The 15,110-nt window shown below is 44.9% G+C and overlaps 1 protein-coding gene across 1 annotated transcript in view; it reads right to left on the reverse strand.

Moving 5' to 3' along the window:
* The window catches only part of MED1 (mediator complex subunit 1), a 255,618-nt gene that overhangs the window by 223,583 nt on the left and 16,925 nt on the right, over nucleotides 1-15,110 (reverse strand). Inside the window, exons 2-4 of the mRNA XM_082272995.1 lie at nucleotides 13,495-13,594; nucleotides 814-892; nucleotides 674-728 (exon numbers count right to left, since the gene is read on the reverse strand). Of these exons, the coding sequence (XP_082129121.1) occupies nucleotides 674-728; nucleotides 814-892; nucleotides 13,495-13,581 (221 nt within the window). The 5' untranslated portion in view covers nucleotides 13,582-13,594. The remainder of the gene's footprint in view (nucleotides 1-673; nucleotides 729-813; nucleotides 893-13,494; nucleotides 13,595-15,110) is intronic.

Raw genomic sequence — 15,110 nt, forward strand, 5'->3', positions numbered from 1 at the left:
ACTGATTTATAAACCTGAAAGTTTTTTTGCAAGCGCTGTCATTTTGTCAATAAGTTTTATCTAAGTTTTTCCTTGGTGAACAGCAGCTGCATGATCCATATAGTATACTTTATCACCATTCGTTTTATATTGATTTAGTGCGGGATTTAATTATCTAAATTATGTTATACTTGCATGCTCTGTGCAGTGGTTTTGCACAGAGCAGCCCCGATTATCTTCTTTTCAGTCCTTTGGCTCCTCTCCCTCAAGCAGTGCCCCCCAGAGAAAGTCTCTTTCTCTGGGTGCACTGCTGCAGGCTCACTCCCGAGCCTCTGCTCTATACATAGAGCCGTGGCTTAGCCTCGCCTACCCCCCCCCTTACTCCTCATTGGCTCTGATTGACAGCAGTAGGAACCAATAGGCGCCTGCTGCTGTCTCAGCCAATGAGGAGAGGGAGTCCCGGGACAGCCAAGTCTCTCGTGCACATCGCGGGATGGAGAAGGGGCTCAGATAAGTATTAGGGGGGCTGTGGCGGGAGCAGCACACAGAAGGTTTTTGACATGCATGAAGGTAAAAAAACTTTTAGCCTTTACAATCGCTCTAAATTAATCACATTTAAAAACCAACCAGCATTACATAATTTAACACACACGAATTATACTCTAACACTTTTCCACAGAAAAAGCTGACTCACCCATTTTGTCTTGCTATTGACTCCAGACGATCAGTCATAGCAGAAAGGGAAGACACTTAAAAAAGAAAGAATGAGATTTACAGTCCTTGAAATGTCCTTAGCGTATGCATGTAACTGAGAACAATCTTAAAACTGCTCACCTTTCAAAGCCTTTTGTAAGGTTTCTAGACAGCCAACGAGGTGCTGGTGCCCTCCAGTCATCATTCCGGTCCTCTTCTCCTGAAAAGTAAATTAACAAACATAAGGGACTGCTCAGGCTATTCAAAATAATATAAGCTTCAAAAGTATCTCTAGTCTTAATACCTCAACTGTAGGTATTATTAAAAGATGTGTACATACAGAATAGCAGGATTTGGGCTTATTCACAGTAAAATCTCTTACCTGTCTCTAGTCTGGAGACAACTATGTATAAGTGAGGCAGTGAAAAAGAATCTTGGCTTTCAGGATATAAAAAAATGCTATGGCTCTTGGTCTGAGGAGGCTGAAAGTTCTAAGCAAGCTTGCATTTGGGGCTTGTAACAAGGGAGTTGCAAAAAAAAGCAGTTATTCTTCATGTAAGCCTTTCACAGGCATCCAAAACTAAGTATCTATTTAGAGATGCACAAGCAGAAGTTGCCAGAAGTGGGAACTACATGTCAAAATTATCAGCAAATCCGCATATTGAGAGATAAAGTTATATGAAAATCTCAACTTTTCCTTAATAGTAAATCCTTAATAGTTAAACTTGATCTTTCCCTTTTCACCTGGAAATTTTCCTAAATAGAGTAGATTGAAAGACAAGAGCAGGAGCAATACAGACCTATGCAGGAAGAAGCTATAGAATTTCAGAATGCCAGCTACCTCCATAGCCTCCAGGACACTTTTTATGCCCCCTTGGTGATTGGCATATGCCACGACCGTGGCACTGTCAGATTGAATGCGCACTGGACTTCCCTGAAGACGACCTGCCCAATGATCCAGTCACGGTCTGATCGCTCGGAGATCCAAGACATTGATAGGTAGTCTGGACTCTTTCAGTGTCAAGATCCCCTGAGCAGAATTTTTGCCGAGAACGCCTCCCCAGCCAGACAGGCTGGCATCCATGGTGACTACTGTCCAATACACAGGGAGGAAGGATTTGCCCACCCGAAGCGACGGAGAGCGAAGCCACCATATCAGGTGCTCCTTCGTTCCACGGCTCAGCCAGATCGGATTTTACAGAGATTGTACAGAGATTGCAGAGTCTTGTCCCATTTGGCCAGAAACTCCCTTTGCAGGGACCTCGTATGGAACTGTGCAAACGAAACCACCTCGAAAGTAGACACCATCAGGCCCAGAACCCTCATGCAAGTCCAGAGGGATGATCATCTGCTGGACAGCAGGAGACAATTTGCAGCCTGCAATTTCTGGAGTTTGTACCGAGGAAGGAGCACTCTGGCTAAGGCAGAGTCCAGAGTCAGTCCCAGATAGTCCAGCTTTGTGGAAGGAACCAGAGGAGACTTCTGAAAATTCAGAATCCAGCAGAACTCCCTCAGAGTTTCTATGGCGATTTCGAGGTTTTCCACCAGAGCAGTAGGAGACTCCGCTCACATAAGAAGTTGTCCAAGTAGCCCAGTACCGCGATCCCCCGTTGGCGTAACAATGCTAACACCGGGGCTAACACTTTTGTGAAGACCCGAGGAGAAGAGGCGAGACCAAAGGGTAACGCTGCAAACTGATAATGCTCCTCTCCCACAGCAAAGCAGAGGAAACGCTGGTGACCAGCACATATTGGAATGTGAAGGTAAGCATCCTTGATGTCGATAGAGGCAAGAAAATCCCCGTGATGAAGGGATGCCACCACCATGCGAATGGACTCCATCCGGAACTTCTGCACCTGCACAAAGCAGTTCAGCGCCTTAAGGTCCAGGATTGGACGCACCTTGCCTTCCTTCCTGGAAACTGTAAACATGACTTTGTGGACCCACTCGTCTTGTACCAGAGAGGTCCACAGGTCCAGAAACCAGCGAAGACATCCCCCCACCCCTGATATAGGTAAGGGCGCACCTTCATGCTGAAAGAGCCTTGTCCGTGGGTCTGGAGAAGCCCACTCTCTGCTTGCTAGACCAGGTTTGTTTGGATCATCCATAGAAGGCCCTGAAAGGCTTCGAGCCCTTGTCAGTCGACCCTGAGGGATGTAAAAACTTCTTATGAGCTGAGAAGGAGGGCCCACGTCTACGACGAGGTTCCTTGCCCTTAGTAGCCTGCCGAAGAAAAGTACTCCTTCCCCCTGTGAGACCTTTAACCACTTGCCGACTGCCTAACGCCGATCTACGTCGGCAGTCAGCCCCTCACAGGCAAAGTGACGTAGGGCTACGTCACTAGCTTGTGAGGGTCTAGGGAGCGAGCGCGCGCCCCCGGAGGCGCGCTCCTGCTCCCGAGTGGTCACGGACCCCCCCGCGCGTGTGACCAGCGGACCCGATGTCCGCCGGTCACTCGGCGATCGGCGGGGGAGAGGGAGAATGTCAGGCAGCTTGTGTAAACAAGCTGCCTGTCATTCTCCTCGCTGTAAAGACACTGATCAAACGGATCTAGTATGTAGATCCGTTGATCAGTGTCCTTACAGCTCAAGCCACAGCCAATCACAGTAGAAAGCACGCCCCTAGGGATACACACAGCCCCTCCCTTCCAAATAAAGTTAACCCCTTCACAACCAGTGTATTTTTACAGTAACAGTGCATATGTATAGCACTGATTACTGTAGAAAGGTCACTGGTAACCTCAAAAGTGTCACAAATGTCAGTCAAGGGTCCGATCTGTCCGCCCCAATGTCGCAGTACCGCAAAAAAAAAAAAAATCGCAGATCGCCGCCATTACGCGTTAAAAAAAAAAACAACAAAAATGACAAAAATCTTTCCCTTTGTTAGTAAACGCGATAACTTTTGCGCAAACCAATCAAAATACGCTTTTTGCGATTTTTTTTACCAAACATATGTAGCATAAAACAAATTGGCCGAAAATTTAAAAAAATTTTGATTTTTACTTTTTTTTGGGGGGGAATTTCATATAAAAAAATGTGAAAAATATTGTTATTTTTGCAAAATTGACGCTCTTTTTTTGTTTATAGCGCGTGATCAAAAAATCGCACAGGTGATCAAATACCACCAAAAGAAAGCTCTGTTTGTGGGAAAAAAAGGACGTCAAATTCGTTTAGGTACAGCGTCGCACGACCGCGCAATTGTCCGTTAAAGTCACGCAGTGCCGAATCGCAAAATACCCCCTGGTCAGGAAGGGGGTAAAATCTTCCGGGGCTTAAGTGGTTAATGATTTCATCCAGGGTAGCCCCAAACAGGCGATCCCCTTGAAAGGGGAGATCAGTCAAGGCCTTTTTAGAAGTCTGGTCCGCAGACCAGCATTTAGGCCAAAAGCCACGCCAAAGGACCACTGCCGAAAGAGTACCGAGCCACGAGGGGAGCCGCATCCAAAGAGGACTCACAAATAAACTGCAGTCCCTGGACCAGCTGGTCCGCCAGCTCAGCAAAGACAGGGAGGAGTTGTTCTCCCTTTAGGTCATGGCATAAAAGCTTAGCCCACTCGGTCAGATTTTGCGGCACCAGAACAATGGTGAATACTAGCCTCAGTTTCTAAGCAGTCAGAGTGTACATACTGCAGGCCACAGCCCCTGCCTTCCGGTCAGCCAGTTCCTTAAAGGCCAGGGACTCTTCAACTGGAATCATGGTTGCATTGTTCAATCTGGAAACCGGAGGGTCCACCACCAGTGGAACAGTCCACTGCTTAATAAGGGACTCCTCATAGGGGTAACGCCTAGTAAATAGCTTAGGGACCCCAAGGGGACGCTTTGGTCGTCCCCACTCTTTAGTGACAATTCTGTCAAAATAGGCGTGGAAAGGAAACACCTTTGCCACTCTAGAAGGCTTGTGCCAAAGGGAACCTGTGCCTCCATCACAGCTGCGTCCACCATCTTCAAGGTCTCACGCACAGATACAATCAGTGCTTCCACCAGCGCCTTTTCGTGGGAGGCTGCAAATGAGGAGGACTCATCCTCACTATGTAAGGACTCCAGGAACATGGTCGCAGACCCAGCACGGTGACCTACGTCACAGCGCTGCAGAGGCCGAATCAGATTCAGGATCTGAGGAGACAGATGAGACAGGGGAACGCAGGGGGCAAGCCCGTTGCCCGAAAGACACCTCCACCCAAGACACAATGGACACAAGGACCGCCGCCAGTGAATTGATAGATGGTTGGGACCCGGAGGGCCCCGCAGCCTCAGAGAGGGTATCAGGTGGGGAGATGTGCTCCAAAGACTCCATGAGTCACCAGGGAGACCCCACAAAAAGTGAAAAACACTGCAAAGGTACAACCCCCTCCGAGCAGGCAGCACCACCCGGTCGCCAGGCACAAAGCACCAAGCAATCCTCAGCAGAGAGGGGGAAGAATCTGACCAGCAGAAACAGGCACCTGCAGCCACCAGGATAATCTGCACTCAACATGCAGCTATTAGGAAGTGAAAAGATCCAGGAGTCAGCACAAGGGGGTGAGGAGCGGCTCTCACCACCGAAATTGCCACCCACAGGGCTCCACTGTAATGGTCGCCGCTATTTTCAATGGCAAACCACCGCAAAATGGCCACCGGACTACACAAACATGGTCACCGTGCATAGAAAAACACAGGCTACAGCAAAATGGCAGCCCCGCACAGCACCAAGAGGCTCCTAGGGACCCAGGAGGGATCCCTAGGCCTCAAGGACAGGCCCAGTTAGGACGGCGGGCCCTGGCAGGAGCCCCCACTATGTACAACCCCCCCGCCCAGCCAAACATCCAGTCACCGGTGGTGCACCCCCCTCGGCCCCCATTGCCAGCATAGTGCCCTGCCCCCATCTCAGGAGGTGGACCAGACCACCCACACAGCCCAAGCATAAGTGGAGGGGGGGTAGGATGGGGGGCCAGATGAAGGGGGGTAGGATTGGGGGCCAGACGAAGGGGGGTGTCTGACAGGAAGGAGGGGAACCCGGCGCTCTGACCGTCCCAAGGAGAGGCCCACCTCCACCCCAAAACCCTCACGGGGGAGGGGGGGGGGGGACAGCTACTTACCATACCAGGAACCAGGCAGGCACAGTTCCAGACAAAACCTCCTCTCCATCGAAATGGGGGAGCTGTTGGCCAGGAGGAACGCTGCGACTCGGGTTGAGACTCGGTTGTATGCGACCTTTGCGGGGCATTTAACTCGCAGGCCAGCCCCCATCCAGTGGGGCTATGTCGTGGCCAACCTAGCGCAGGGGCTGAGGTCTGCACGCGCTCGCTGGCCAGACTGGAAGACCACTGGATCCAGATTATCTAGCCCGTCGCCCAGTGCAGCAGTTGATTGCAGATCTCACAGGAAAAACAAGAACATTTTCTATAAAAAAAGAAAAAATTGCCAGGACCAGAGATCCCAGCAAAGAACTAGGTCTTTACTCCGGACTAGGCAGAAAAAACTGAGTAACTATAGCAGAGAGAGGGAGTATACCTCCTGGGACTGCCCATAGGCGTAGCCAGATTCTTTTTCTGCCTAGTGTCCTACTCCTGTATGGGGCAGTATAACCCAATGGTCATGAAGATCAGGAGCCGTGTTCGACAATGGACAAAAGAGAAATCAAAATTAGTTTTGTTTGGTCCTGGTATAATCCTCTTGATCACTAGGCGTAGCAAAGATATAGAGGGAAAGCAAAGCCCAACAAGAAACCCCCTCCTAAAGGCATTAAAAATCTACCTACCAGACTTTTATCTGTCTAAGAAGTACAATGACAATGTAGATCCATTTGTTGTTCTGTACAGGCAATCTACAGTAGAATGAATCTTCACATTCCACTGTCAGAGATTTCTGTTACTTTAAAACAAAAGTCAAGCCGAAAGGCACTACGTGGGTTAATGCATGACATCCGTCTGTAGGCAAAAAACTGACACCTACTACAAATCCCACAATCTCTTTCAGTATAGTGCTGGTGCAGATGAAAACTAAATGGTATTCAGTCGAGATTAGAAAAGATGCAGGTTAAAGCCATTAACAGACCTTTACATGCTAGAAGAGATGTGTTTGTTTTTTAAAACACTTGTGATGCACACAGACAAATGGCAAGTAGTGCATGACCTGAAAGAAGTTTCTTGTCCCTCTGGTGAACTAAGGACAGGGTAGCTGGATGGACATAGAGGAATCAATGATCCATGACACTGCAATCTGCAAATACCGCATGTGATCCCACTTTTACAAGGAAAGGCGAACAGCTGAAAGTGTACAACCCATGCACATCAGTTTCCTCGAACATGGATATGAAAATGTCAGATACTTATCCTGTTATAAGCAGGATACATTACTCGTACAAAGCTTGTTATATGCATCAGAAAACCTAGTTTTACAATCTCCACAATCCTAATTGACTAGACTACCTTCAATCAAGATTGCTAGGAGCCCAGTAACCTTAAAGTGGAGTCCCACCCATTTTAATAAGTTTCGAAGTATGTAATCCCCTTTAAAAATACTTTTACCAACAGAAACTATTTTTTATTTATTTTTTGCAAGGAAGTACCTTTTTTTCTTCTTTATTCATCTGCACTTCCGGGTCCGGCCACCTATAGGCGATTACGTCACTCAGCGATTCGCAAGGGTTGCTGGGATGTATCCCAGCAGCCCTTGCGAATGGCCTAGTGACGAAATCTCGCATTATTACATCGGCACCAGCTGTACTCAGCGATGGATTGCTTGGAGTCCGCGCTCCCCCCCGCCTCCTCTCAGTGAGCGCAGACTGAAAGCATTACATCCCGTAGAGATTGATTATCATTTTATAATATATATATTGATTCATTTATTGTACCATTTCTCACACACCTATATTGGGTTTATTATCAGCACTTTGCTATAATATTTATTGATATTTTACCATCTTCATTGCAATTTTATTGAATCCGATTCCTATAATTTACTATCACTCAATATTGAGACATTTTTTGCTATTGACATCTTACCTGTATACCTTTATCTGCCTTAAGTACCAATACTTTATATTTAATCATAATATTTATTTATCTGCATATACTGCACTATTTTCTGTATACTACTCTGTGATCCTTTAGTGACATTTTATGTATTAGGTTTGATTCCCTCTACTTTATCAGACATTAGATTGGCAGCGCCACTTACCTCCCCCATAATGTCAACAATTTCTTACTATATCCTCCCTGGATTATAGATAGGAGGTAGGCAGCAGCCTTTATCTACATATTTATACATTTAATATAATTTGCTAGTTGAGATCCTAGCATGGAATTCCTCCCATCTAGTAGATATTTTCTGGCAGTGCCACTCACCACCATCATCCTTCTTGGATCATATATATAGGTGGTAGGCTGCAGCCAATTTCTTCTTTTTCTTTTCTCTCTTTTTGACTTATTCGTTTATATACATATTTATACATCCTAGCGCAGAATTTTCTCTTTGTTACTGATCCCTACGTAGTCTGGACAGTCGCGGCGTGAATGACTATTTTCCCTCGTAAATCTGGAAATCCCATGCATAGCCTGCTGCCCTCTCACAGAGCTTATACATTTTGACCCCATATCTGGCAGGCTTGCTGGGGAAAAGCTGTTTAAAAGCAAGGCGGCCAGAAAAATAATGAGGGACTACGCAGACATCTTGTTGGGGCGTATACACGTCTGCAATTTTTTGGTGAAAGTGATTTACGAGGGGCCGAATTTGGTGGAGCCTATCATGTCCACGGTCACCTTAAGAACGACAAAGTTCATTGTCATATTTTATATTGTATTCTTGTATCTACCCCTGGCCATGGCAGCAAAGAACACGGGCATATAATGAATTGGGTCTGTGGAACAATATGACTGCGACCCATTCTTTTAAGTAAACCCATGTTGAGGGATAGGCCCAGAAAAGTCTTAAAAGCGTAACTCCACTTTTGTTGAAAAAGAAAAAAAAAAAAAAACATTCCCCTCTGGGTACATTTCTAGGATTTTAACGAACTTTGTTGCAGATTCCTACCTTTTGTTATTCTGAAGAAATCATTGTTTGTTCCTCTGTGCTGAGTGGGTCTAATGGGAGTGGTTTCATAAGTATCTATCAGCTGTGGCAGCTGCAGGGCTCTAACGAGGAACGCTGCTGGGCCTGCATCCCTTTAGATGTGGTCCTATTGGGAGTAGCTCACTAAAAATGACATTTGTGTTGCAGGGGATGCCAGGAATCCGACTTATATCTTAGGCAGACTTCTGGGAAAATTGGTGTGCCATTCACGCAAGCAGGAAATTATGTTTCTGGGGTGTGGTCAGTATACATTCTGTGTAGAGAACAGCTCCAGGTTGCTATATTGCATCGCATTTTCAGAAAATTACAGCGCTGCAGATTGAAAAGGATAGGTCATTTTTAAAAACATTCAATTACAATAGGATTTGTATTGCAATTATATACACTATATTGTTTTTTCTTTAGTTGCTATTTTTTTCCCCAAAGAAAAGTGGAGTTATCCTTTAAATTCAGAAACAGAGATAAGCTTCCACGCAAATTGTCTGGCAAGGTTTGAATTTGGGTTTGCGGCGATAAATTGCTTGGGCCAGGTCTCTCTTGAAAAATAGTTTGAAAAAACCAAGGGGAGTTAAATTCGCTGTTTCCCCCTGAAATCTGGGTTGGCCAATGAATGGTGGGGGGGGGGGGGGGGTACAGCAGCTGCAGAATCTGCGGGCTGTCAAGCGGGATTTGCAAGTGCATCAGGAAGGACACTATGGACTCAATGGGCCTGTGTTCAAGTTCTTGGTGGCTGCGGGACACTACTTATGCTAGCCACCACACCAGCTTGGACTGCACTTATGAGACTCGCCACATCACCAAGTGTTACTACAGTGCTGCTGTATCGAAGACCAGGATGTAATAGGCCGCTGGTGCTCGCCAGTTCACCAAAAGGTAGAGTGGCACTAGTACTGGCACTCTACAGCATATGAGAAGCATCATGCAATTGTACCATCTCAGCAAGCTAAGCACGGGGTCAGGTACACCTGACCTTAGCAGGGACCACTATTCCATCATCTGAGCTATCTGTCAGAGTGCTGCTGCTCTCCACAGGTTCGTATACTGAGCCTGATTCTGACAGGGAGGCCTCCCCATCGCTCTCATCTGTCATGTGCAGTATCCTGTAGGCCTCTTCTCTAGCGTACCTTTTGTTTGACATTTTGGCCACTAAATTTACAGGTACCTAGTGCAACTCACGGGTAAAAGCACCGGCTGTCAGGGACCTGATCAAAAATATTCATCCACTCAGACACAATACTAGTAATAGAGATGTATAGTGCGTGTGTGTGTTACTGGCAAGTAACCACTTCAGCCTCAGAAGGTTTAACCCCCTTCATGACCAGGCCATTTTTTGAGATACAGCACATCGTCACTTTAACTGACAAATGCGTGGTTGTGCGACACACAAATAAAGCTTTCTTTTGTTGGTATTCGATAACCTCTGCCGTTTTTACTTTTTGCGCTATAAACCAAAAAAAGACCGTCGATTTTGAAAAAAAAAAAAAAAAAATTCTAAATTTCTGCTATAAAACATACCCAATAAGAAAAAAAAAAAACAGGTAAAAAATATCTTATTTCTTCATCAATTTAGGCCAAAATGTCTTCTGCTACATGTTGTTGGTAAAAAAAAATTTTTGGATTTGTTTGCGCAAAAGTTATAGCGTCTACAAACTATGGCATAATTTTATGGAATTTATATTTATTTGTTTTTTACTAGTAATGAAGGCAATCAGCGACTTATAGCAGGACATTGCAGCGGACAAATGGGACACCAAGTGACACTTTTTTGGGGACCAGTGACACTAATACAGTGATCAGTGCTAAATAATAAGCAATGTAACTTTACACTGGCAAGGAAGGGGTTAACACAGGGCAATCAAAGAGTTAAATGGAAGTGCTTTCTAACTGTGTGGGGGGTGCTGGTACTATGGGAAGACAGATCAGTGTCCCCTGCTTAGCAGAAACACAAGTTCTTTGTCTTCTCCTGTCACAGAACGGCGATCTGCCTTGTTTACATAGGCTGCCTCGGGAACGATAGGAGGGTCCTGGCAGACGTTGGATCCACTGGACCCGCTAATTGGCTCCCACTGTGTCCAATCACAGCGAAAGCAGGTTGCCGGTGGCACGTGTGCCCGCCCCAGACCCAGCTTTTGATATGACATACAGGTACGGGTAAAGGGCCGCCCTGCTTGACTATATGTACTACGGGCGGTCTCTAAGCGGGTAAAGAAAAGGGCTCCAGGAGAAAATATTGCATCACTTCCTGTACCTGTGTTTTGTAAATACAGGCACATACTGTTTGCTAATTCGTCAGAACCAATCAGCAGGTCCAGGCCAAAAAACAATGACCTGGGCCTGTTAATTGATGTTGGAACCAATCATGGTGTTCTGCTAAAAACGCCACTTGCGGAGATCTCCAACGACGTTACTTCCGGTGAGTGTACACAAGGAATAATTGGAGATTTCAACCACTTGGAGCTTTTTCACACAACACCTGCAGCAGCTTATACACTCCGGTAGATGCTATAATTAGTGCATACTGTTAGCCTGCCCACTAGTAACCAAAAACATGGCCGCCTCCAGGGCAGCGACAACTAGCGGGCGGACTAACAATTAGGCAAGTTAGAGTTTTCAGCAGAACAATGGCACCATATATACACATGATCCTGTGCAACGCCGCCGCTCTGTAGCAGAAAATGTACTATAGGGCGATCAGAAAATGGTTACCGACCAAAAGCTTGACACACCTAAACATGTTACAAGAATTACGTTTTTTTTTTTTTTTACAGCCAAAACACTGCTGCCAGGAGGAAAGGTGACTAAGAGAGATTGCCAAAGTATCCAGTGTGCATGAGGCCTTAGATCTGCCAAACGCAGTACTACAATTTTCCCAGAGGGTTATTCAACTGCTGTAAAAGAGTGAGAAGGAGGAATATCATCTGTGTCAAGCTAAACTAAAGTTAAACTGGACTAAAGTATCCCAAGAACTAAACTTTTTTTATTCTTTAAAGCAGAACTATGGGCAGAATAAAAGATGAATATACGATGCAGTCTTTTACTAGCAATAAAGCAACACTTTTTCAATCTTTTTGGTAAAGTGTAGTTACTCCTATCATTAGAACCATTCCTGCAAAGTCTGCTGGGAAATGGACAATTTGGGAGTGTCGATCTCCAGCATCTCCTGAAGCTCTGACTAGTTCTTTCTAATTTAATTTCAGTGCTCTCTCATGCATTTTTAGAAATGCAGGAAGAACCAGTGAAAGCTGCAGGGTAACCAGGAAGGCTGACACTGCTAGAAGTATTGGTTTCTCAGAGGATTATGGGGGAGCATTCAAGGGCTGTTCTCAAGGCTTGTTGTGGACCAGTTCTAGTGGAGCAGTGTTTGGTAAAACAGCACTGGAAAAGGTGAGCATAGAAGACATAGGTGACCGTACCTTTTACAAAACAATTTGTGATGTATAACGTATATATATATATATATTTTTTTTTTTTTGGTTATGTATAGCATCATGCATTGAGATCATGACAGCAACAGCACTTGATAAAGCTAAGCCACTGCCTTGCAATTAGCAGCAGCGTTGTCAGCCTGCGATACACATTACTTCAGCTTGGCCTATAGGTTCTGCAGTAGACGTGCAAAGACCAGAAAATTACCAACTTCAGGTGGCAGCGTGAAATAGGAAGAGTTGTTACTGGCAAGATCAACTGGTAACTAAAACACAAAAAAAACGGGAAGCCAGGTTACCAAAAACTCTGCAAAATTGATTTTTGGCATACCTACAAAATTTCACACCAATTTTCAAACCGTTTAAAGGTTTTATAGCTTTTATTAAGGTAATACTTGGTAATCCAGGTGCTTGTTCTGGCACTCCCGGATATAGGGTGACAATGCTCTGATACAGCCTCTCAAAAATGCTCCTGTGTTGTCATTTTGATGGATATGTAAGTGGAAGTTTCAAAACACATACGCAGACATCATAGTCATCAACAAGATACCTGCCCTAAGAAATGCCCTACAACTATTATTAGGAAGCATGCATGTAGACAGAAAGGGGTTGGTTTACTAATGCCATGTACACACGCAACGATTATCTTTTGTCCAGTGTTGTTGTGTTGGTTGAAATGTGCCTAGACTGCACACGAATTTTCTCGGCCAACAAAAACCAACTTCAGAAGTGATGTCATGTGCTGGTTTACTTTCCGTGTGTTTTTTCTTCTCTGAGCATGCCCAGTCTTGCTCATCAGATTTTTGTCTGCCGAAATCTGTACTGACTGACGGAAAATCGGCCATTATGTTGACGGCCAACAAAAATTTTATAGCCTGCACACCAGATTTTTTTCGGCCGAAAAGTCGGAGTCGGTTGTCGGGAGCATCATAGTAACAAGACGAAAATCGGCCGATCGGACGTTGGCCGAAAATTCACGGCCAACAATCGATGCGTGTGTACGAGGCATAAAGCTAGAGTGTGCAAAATCAGTCACACTTCTGCAGAGAAACCAATCAGTTAAGTTAAGCTTTGGCAATAAAACCTGGAAGCAGATTGATTTCTATGCAGAAGTGTGACTGATTTTGCACTCTCTAGCTTTAGTAAATAAACCCCAAAGTGACTGCAATGAGGCTGCAGTAGATCAGCAGGACTGATAATAAAAATAAAGAATGCAGAAAAGTGAAAACAAGCTTTTTTTCCTAATAAAAAAACAGCAACTGTTTATGACACACTGCTTATAAAAGCTAATGTGTTACAATTAGGGTTTACTTATACTTTGGGGAAGGTTATGACTACAGTCCACTTACCATAATTTGCCGAACCAGCTTTATTGTTTCAGGCCATGGTCGGTTCTGGTTATACTTGGCATGGAGGCGTTCCAAAAGGGAACTCATCTTGACCTGGATCCTAAAAAAAAAAAAACGTATCCATGATTTTTTTTAATTCATAAGTATTCTACAAACAACTACGGCACAATCAAAACTTCGTATTTAATACAGTGGTTGGTGATCCTGAAACATTAACCGCCTTAGCGGTATCCCCGAGCGTGACTCGGGGTAGGAATTTTCTGCTATTAGCGGTATCCCCGAGTCACGCTCGGGGTCAATGGGCAGAGCGTGCAGACAGCGCAGCGGAGCTTCTTTTACCTTATCCTGGCGATCCAGCGATGAGCTCTCATTACTGTGACCGCCAGTGAGATCTCCGCCGCTCGTCTGTCGGTAGGAGGACTTCCTAGTTCCGTTCCCTGCAGCAGCAATGCTGCATGGGAGCGGAACTAGGGAGGGAAAGTCAAAAAAAAAAAAAAAAAAAAAAAAAACGTTGCACAAAACACATAACACATTTTATATTATATATATGCATACATATATATATATATGCATATATATATATATATATATATATATATATATATATATATATATATATATATATGTATATATGTATGCATATATATATAATATGCATCGCATACTAGCTCATTATGAAATACTTACCTTAGAACGAGCCCCCGCCGTGCCGTCCGCTTACCTGTATGATGGGCCTGTCTTCTGGGATCGTGGCATCCGGCCATCCGATTGGCCGGAGCCGCTGTGACGACTCTCCGGCGCGCGCGCGCGCGCGGGAGCCGATAGTCATGGTACGGGACTCTGAAGGAACTGCACCAGCGGCCGTTCCTTCAGAGCGCATGTGCCAGTGACGTCACTGGCTGCATGTAAGGTAAATATCTCCTAAACGGTACATATTTAGGAGATATTTACAGTACCTATAGGTAAGCCTTATCATAGGCTTACCTATAGGTAAAAGTGTCAGAGGAGGGTTTACTTCCTCTTTAAGGGCTCATTTACACCACAATCTCTGCGTTCACTTTGCCATCTGTATGTACAATTTAGTTGTGTATGTAGTTATCTGGGCACAAGCGTGTGAATAAAAAAAGCTGCAAGCATAAAGTGAAAATATCACTTGAATGTGTATAAAAATAAATGAATGCTGCGATAACACCAATAGTTTATCTATGAGTAATAACCATTGTCTGTTAACTGATATAGTATGTGTTTTCAGCAATCATCAAATAATCAAAAAAAACTATCAATGAATCATGAACAAAAAATACAAAGTTCATATAATTAAATTATGATTGTGGTAGTCCCATACAACTTGTGAAATAGATCACTCCTAAGTAAGTCTTGAAAAATATGCAAGCAGAAAACACCTCCACCACAGTGAAACACTTCTGGGCAAACTCTCACCTCACTGTATTGACCCCCACGACAAAGATCAATATGCACTCCAACACTAAATGGACTCCGTTCCTTCTTAGGGCCCTTGCACACAGGGTGGAATCAGACCAAGCAGATCCAATGGCTCCACCTCCCTGCTGAGGTGGATGACAGGTCTGTGTCCACTCCACAATACAGCCTGCTGC

This window comes from Pelophylax lessonae (genome assembly GCF_965119305.1).
Source record: "Pelophylax lessonae genome assembly, chromosome: 11".
NCBI lineage: Eukaryota > Metazoa > Chordata > Amphibia > Anura > Ranidae > Pelophylax > Pelophylax lessonae.